This window comes from Cyprinus carpio, chromosome A12 (assembly GCF_018340385.1).
Source record: "Cyprinus carpio isolate SPL01 chromosome A12, ASM1834038v1, whole genome shotgun sequence".
Taxonomy (NCBI): domain Eukaryota; kingdom Metazoa; phylum Chordata; class Actinopteri; order Cypriniformes; family Cyprinidae; genus Cyprinus; species Cyprinus carpio.
Genome location: NC_056583.1, coordinates 16,511,724 through 16,518,360, shown reverse-complemented (window position 1 = coordinate 16,518,360; position 6,637 = coordinate 16,511,724). Strand labels below are relative to the sequence as shown.

Genomic DNA, 6,637 nt, shown 5'->3' with positions numbered 1-6,637 from the left:
GGATCAAACAATGACAAAGGGTTGAAAGTGTGTAGGTACCAACCCTATGTTATTACATGTCGGTGCAGTCAATATCAAATATCCCTTTATTTTTGGGACTGCTAATACCGGTTGGCTTTTTTTGAAGAATAAAGCAAGAAAAGGTCAAAGCGCTGTTCTACAGTGCTGGAATGTAAAAGAGAACGAGAGAGAAATTCTGTGTAGCGGCAGCATTAGTCTAATGTGCCTGTGTCCCAGCGAAGGAGGTGCAATTATGATCTTATCTACAGTAACAGCTTCCTACTGCTGGAAAAACACCTCTTGCCTGGGCTGATTCTTTTTCATAAGGAAAGCAAGTGGCCCACTGTTGTTGGCTCTTTTTATAGCTTGGCTGGTGGTGATTTGTCCAGGAAAGAGCCGGGGGAAGATTATAGAACAACTCAATCGAGCATTGTAAAGTTTGCAAACATGCACCGTATCTGACCAGGGGCCCTTTAATTGCTTTGTGGTGTCAGCCAGTGTTGTTGCATTTTATTTTCCAGAGGTTGGTGAAGTCTGCACTGACGTTTACATGAGTTTACACTCTTACATGAGTCTACACAGCGATGCCATAGAACATTTTTTAGTTCCTCAAAGATCCCTTTTTTTATATAGTTTGAAGAACATTGTTAATATCTAAAGAACTTTTTTCCACTATAAAGGGATTTTGTTAAACATAAATGTTTCATGCGCATAACAGAACAAGTATGGTTCTAATGTAAACAGCATGAAAGTAGATAAAAGTATGCAATTTATATAATTCTGCTAAAGTATTAAAATATAATCTTATGGTGAAAAATTCATTCACACAGAGATAAGAGTATCAAATGATTCAGCAAATGAATGTTGTTGTTCTATAACCTCAAAGTATTGTAGACTGGGTAAATGTAATATTTTGGATGGCATAAGCCACTTCATAAGCTACCAGAATGAGATACATATATATAAAAATTTTCAACTATGTATTTACAATTACGTCTGTCCCAGCCACACAGGAATTCCTAAAGTGATTAGTGATATATATATATATATATGTTAACTGTAAGCCAACTTACCATATATACAGTACCATATAATTGTGGTAACACTTTACTTAAAGCCTTTATGTAGGCTATAATGCATTGTAAAGGGTTATTAAAGGGTATAATGCATTGTATTTATTCATAATGTGCGTCGTAATACATTTTATCTTGCTGTAAATAATTATAACCGCATTTAAAATGCTTGATAAGTGTTATAATGTATTAACTGTTGTTACAATTATTCATGAGATTGTACAATGCATTATAAGGTGCATTATAAGGCATAATTAATGCATTAAAACTACTTTTGTAATCCATTATAAATTACATAAACGCTTGAAGTGTTACCGAAATTGTTATTTTTAATTGCCTACATTTTACTGTGAAGCACTGTAAAACGATTTTTTAGATGTAAAATGTATAAATTACATAATACAGAATCATATGTAAAATATTACTGTAAAATACCTATTAGTATAAAACATTGTTTTCTTATTCTTAAAAAGTATTCACAAAAGGGTTATACACAAAATTATTTGCGCAGACCTTTCTTTAGATTGTATTTAAAACTTTAATAACACTTTTTTATAATAAGTTATGTACATTGAGGTGTTTTGTGTTCATTTTATGGCATTACTGACATACTGTCAATACTGTCTTACACTTTTAAAATCCTAAAACTTTCCGTTTATTTCCCAGTTCAAAGGTGAAAAACACGTGCCCTCAAACGTTTGGACCCCTCTGTAACGTGCGGTTTGCTATCAGTTCTGTAATTACCAGGCGTAAAAACGCAGCACAATGTCCTCACTTGGGAAGGACCAAGGAGTTTTTGCGCGGCGCTCTGTGTTTATCAGATAGTTAAGATTTACAATTTAGAAATGCAGCGCCATTGGCTGTGCACCCCAGTGACATCACCGTTGTATTTTTCGCTCTGCTCGTCGTTTCAATGAGCGCTGGGCTAGAGAGCAGAGCGCGGATGAAAGCGCTCCACGCAGGACAAGAAGTTCTGAATGAACGCGCTTAATTTCTCCACACCATGGGAGACGGTTTACCGTCCGTAAACTACAGCAATGACTCTAAACGCGCCACGGTGGATCTTAACTTATCAGAACAGTGGCTCGTGGGCATGGGAATCATCATGGGTCTGATAGTATTCATCATTGTAGTGGGAAATATACTGGTTATAGTCGCCATAGCCCGGAATCAGAGGCTCCAGACGCTCACCAATGTTTTCATCGTGTCTCTGGCGTGCGCAGACCTCATCATGGGGTTACTGGTAGTCCCATTTGGTGCAGCCTTGGAGGTTAGAGGAGCCTGGATGTATGGATCATTCTTCTGTGAATTCTGGATATCTGTTGATGTACTTTGCGTCACGGCGAGCATCGAGACCCTGTGCGTCATTGCAATAGACAGGTATATCGCCATCATCTCTCCGTTTCGCTATCAAAGTCTTTTAACAAAAGCACGAGCCAAGGTGGTGATTTGTGGAGTGTGGGCTATATCAGCTCTGGTGTCATTTCCACCCATCCTCATGCACTGGTCCCGGGACAGCGAGGAGACAACGTGCTATGACAATCCCGAGTGCTGTGACTTCATCACCAACCGCGCATATGCCATCTCCTCCTCTATTATATCGTTTTACATCCCTCTAACAGTCATGATATTCGTATATGCCAGAGTGTATAGAGAAGCCAAACAACAGATGAACAAAATCAACAAATGTGAGGGAAGGTTTCACAACAATCATGGCACTAATTGCAAACCTAACCGAAAACGAACCACCAAGATCCTGGCTTTAAAAGAGCACAAGGCACTGAAAACGTTGGGAATAATCATGGGAACGTTCACTCTCTGCTGGCTGCCGTTCTTCATCGTTAACGTGGTGCGGGTGTTTTGCGCACAAATGGTGGATAAGGAGCTCTTCGTGTTTTTGAACTGGCTGGGGTACGTGAACTCAGCCTTCAACCCCATCATATACTGTCGGAGTCCCGACTTCAGGAAAGCCTTTAAGAGGCTGTTGTGTTGTCCGAGGCAGGCGGACCGCCGGCTGCACGTGAGCTCGTGCGATCTGTCGCGCTGCACCGGGGGCTTTGGGAACTCAATGGAGCAGAGCATGCTCGGGACGTGGTCGGACTGTAACGGCGCGGACAGCGACTGCAGTCTGGAGAAAAACGGCAGGATATCCCATTCAGAATCTCAGCTGTAAAAGTACAACCGTGACTATTTAATCAATATTACACGAGCAGGAGAGCAGTTTGTATTTTATAAGGTAATTACGACCAGGCGAAAAGCGTGATATTGCTTGTTCGATAAACAATTAATATGACGTCTACGTTTCAGAGGAAAAATGACCAGTCCTACATTTCTCCTTCGTCAACGAAAATAGTTCCAGAAAAAAATCAAAGCGTTATTTTTTACTATCGCCAAGCAACGCACAAACTAAATATATGGGTGGAGCGGGCCGCCACCCAACGCGTTCTGTAATCACTCCCGGTTTTACTCCCCGCTCCGCGCGATCGTGGATCTAGAAAAAACACGCGCACTCGCTCCGCTTCCACTTCGACCTGCTCCTCCATGAACACGAATAAGCGGAGCGATACAAACAGAGAAAAGTCAAAGTGCCGTTATGAATTTATCCCTGCGTCTTAGTGTGCCTGCTTATACTACGCTCTTAAAGTATGTACTCCTTTGGTGAAGAAAAAGTACACACTTTTGAGTGTGTAGTAGAAGAGTAGGCAAGATTTGGGACATAGCTACTATAACGTCATACAACTGCGTCTTTGAAGGACCGCTCTGTCGCACCTGTTACAGGCACCCTGTCACTGTAAACTGGCCTGTCAATCATCTCGTCACGGTTAACATCCTCCACATTTCATTTAATTTAACTTCCTACCGTACTGGAGAGAAAATAAGTAGCTCCTTGATCTGCTAGTCGCTGTTCTTTCATGCGGAAAACTCTCCTCATTTTCTGCATAATGATGCATTTAAAAATTAACGACCAAGTGGATGTTTATAAAATTTCACATTGCTGTTGCAGATTAAATATAACACGGATAACAATAAATAATTTTTTTTTTTTTTACCAGGTTAAATGTTGATTATTAGTAACTCAAACCCCTTTTTTTAAACCTCTCTAACTAATCGTCGATCGCGCGCATCCGCCACGTTTGTAGTTTTTCTAACGCGTTTTATTCGTGTTTGTAGTTCTGGACCGAATCCTTCGCCAAAGCGCAATGGATTGTTGGCAGTTTTAGCCATTAAAGTGTGAACAGATCAACACTTCAAAAATCGACCTGAAATAATAGACCATCCGGGGACTTTTGGCATACTCTTTTCAACATACTATGCTCTGGGACACACTTATTCTAATCTCACATACTATTTAGGATGGATAGTATGAACATTGAGACGCAGGGCAGTAGTTTTGGAAAGCAGCTCAGCCAATCAAAATCAAGGACCGGAACTAGCTGTCGTGTAAAATAGATAACCTAAATTTTACAATGTCGAAACAAACAACCAAAACGAACCCATTTAAATCTATTCAAACTGAAATTAAACAGCTCTGATCTTGTGATTGTTTAAACCAACTGTTTAAAAATGATCACATTAAATCAAGACCTTCATGTATTGTTAAAACTTTTTGTAAAATACACACACAAAAAATATAACCTTTTTAGATCCCTCAATCTCAAAAGCAAATGCTAGTCATAAAATGTTAATGTGGGATTAAATGGGTTCAAAACATTCACAAGAGTTGAAAAGAGCAGAAAAACGGAAATCTTTTTAAATACAAACCATTCAGTATTTAGCCGCAGTTTGGCCTGACTGAAGCAGTGGTGTGTTGAAACTGTTTCATTCTTCATAGCAATGTTTTCAGGCTTTGAGCCTTTACATTGTTTATTGGGATGTTTTATTCTTGAATGTGTGATATTAAATCTTGTTTTACCTCATACCAGTATAATGTGCAAATTGTACGAGGAAGTTGTTTATATTAAACAAATGTTAAAATGTACAGTATTTATTTGATGCATTGTACAGCATACAAAAAAGCGTGGCAATGTGATAAAATAATGTTAAGTGATTTGCACCTTATTTGTGTCAAATGTGAGCTGCCCATGGGGCAATGAGCTTCTCTGCATTTTCCATTCATTTCAAATTTCTACCCGTTATATGTGTTACTAGATTGATTTATCTGTAAATGAGATGCACAGACATATTTTTGGGCAGGTTTTGTTATAAATATATTGTTAAGAACTACACATTTTGCAGAAATAATTTATGTACCAGTGCCTCATGTAAAGTATTGTACAAGATTCATCATGTTGACGTCAAGTTGGCTAGCGTGCAATAAAATGTGATATTGTGAAAAGGCACATAATTACTTTATAATTTGTCATGAAGATCATCACCATCTGTTGGGATTTCAGTATGTTGTTTGTTTTTTTCATGGCAAAATGTTTCAGACTTGCTTACTGAAATGAGGGAACGATTTTATGTCAGCAGATCTTTAACTATTTTATCTAAACAGTTGCGGATTACATCTCAATATGTGAATTAGTCTCATCTGCAGTTGATTGAAAGTAAAAAAAACAGTCCTTTTCAACATGGCTAATGTCTACCAAAGGCCTCCCATTAGAGCTTGCCTTAAATATTTATGCGCTGACCTCATTTAGTTTGATCTGATTGCTGCACTTGCATCACTGTTGGGTTTCCCAACATTTCAGACCTGAATTGGACTGTAAAAATAACATGGCACGGCGTCATTCCACATGTGCAAACTATAACAGTATGTGTTGAGGTGCAGGGTGTGTGTCCCTTGGTTCTTAAGATTCACATCACAATGTGAACACAAATTATCCTAATGGTATAATTTTCTGCATCATTGGAGTGTTAGCAAGGGCTTTAGGAAAATATGGAAATTCAAATTTTCTGCATTTCAACTTTCTTATGCCTTCCATGAATCAATTGCATGCAAGTTGAAAAAAGCAATATAAGGGTATTTGTTAAAAGTGATAACATTGTGAAACATTATTACAATTTAAAATAACTGTTTAATATATTTTAAAATGTAATTTATTCGCATGATAGCAAAGCAAAATTTTCAGCATCATTCAGGATCATTACATGATTCTTCAGAAATTTAATATGCTTCTAATATGCTGATTTAGTGCTGTGGAAACATTTATTATCATTATCAATATTGAAACCAGTTGTGCTGCTTCATATTTTTTTTTTCTGGAAACTGTGATGCATTTTTTATTTTTTCAGGATTTTTTTGATGAATAGAATGTTCACAAGAACAGCATTTATTTGACATAGAAAACTGTAACATTATAAAAGTTGCTGCCACATTTTATCAAATGAATGCATCCTTGCTGAATAAAAGCAAGTTCCCATTTACTTGCAACATCCCCAAACATTAAAATGGTAATGTATCACGGTTTCCACAAAAATATTAAGCAGTACAGCTACTTTCAACATTGATAATAAAAAGAAATGTTACTTGAGCACCAAATCAGCATATTAGAATGATTCCTGAACGATCTTGTGACACTGAAGACTGAAGTACTGGCTGAAGATTTAGCATCGACATCACA

The 6,637-nt window shown here is 37.9% G+C and overlaps 1 protein-coding gene across 1 annotated transcript; it reads left to right on the top strand.

Annotated features, from left to right (window-relative positions):
• The first annotated feature begins 1,995 nt into the window (after positions 1-1,995).
• On the top strand, positions 1,996-5,418 carry LOC109099658 (beta-1 adrenergic receptor-like). The gene has a single exon (XM_019113187.2). It carries the CDS (start codon positions 2,077-2,079, stop codon positions 3,244-3,246), a length of 1,170 nt encoding a protein of 389 aa, XP_018968732.1. The 5' UTR covers positions 1,996-2,076; the 3' UTR covers positions 3,247-5,418.
• The last annotated feature ends 1,219 nt before the right edge of the window (positions 5,419-6,637 follow it).

What these genes read in the sequence shown, in the direction of transcription:
- LOC109099658 (XM_019113187.2), top strand. Translation starts at nt 2,077, where the DNA reads ATGGGAGACGGTTTACCGTCCGTAAACTACAGCAATGACTCTAAACGC.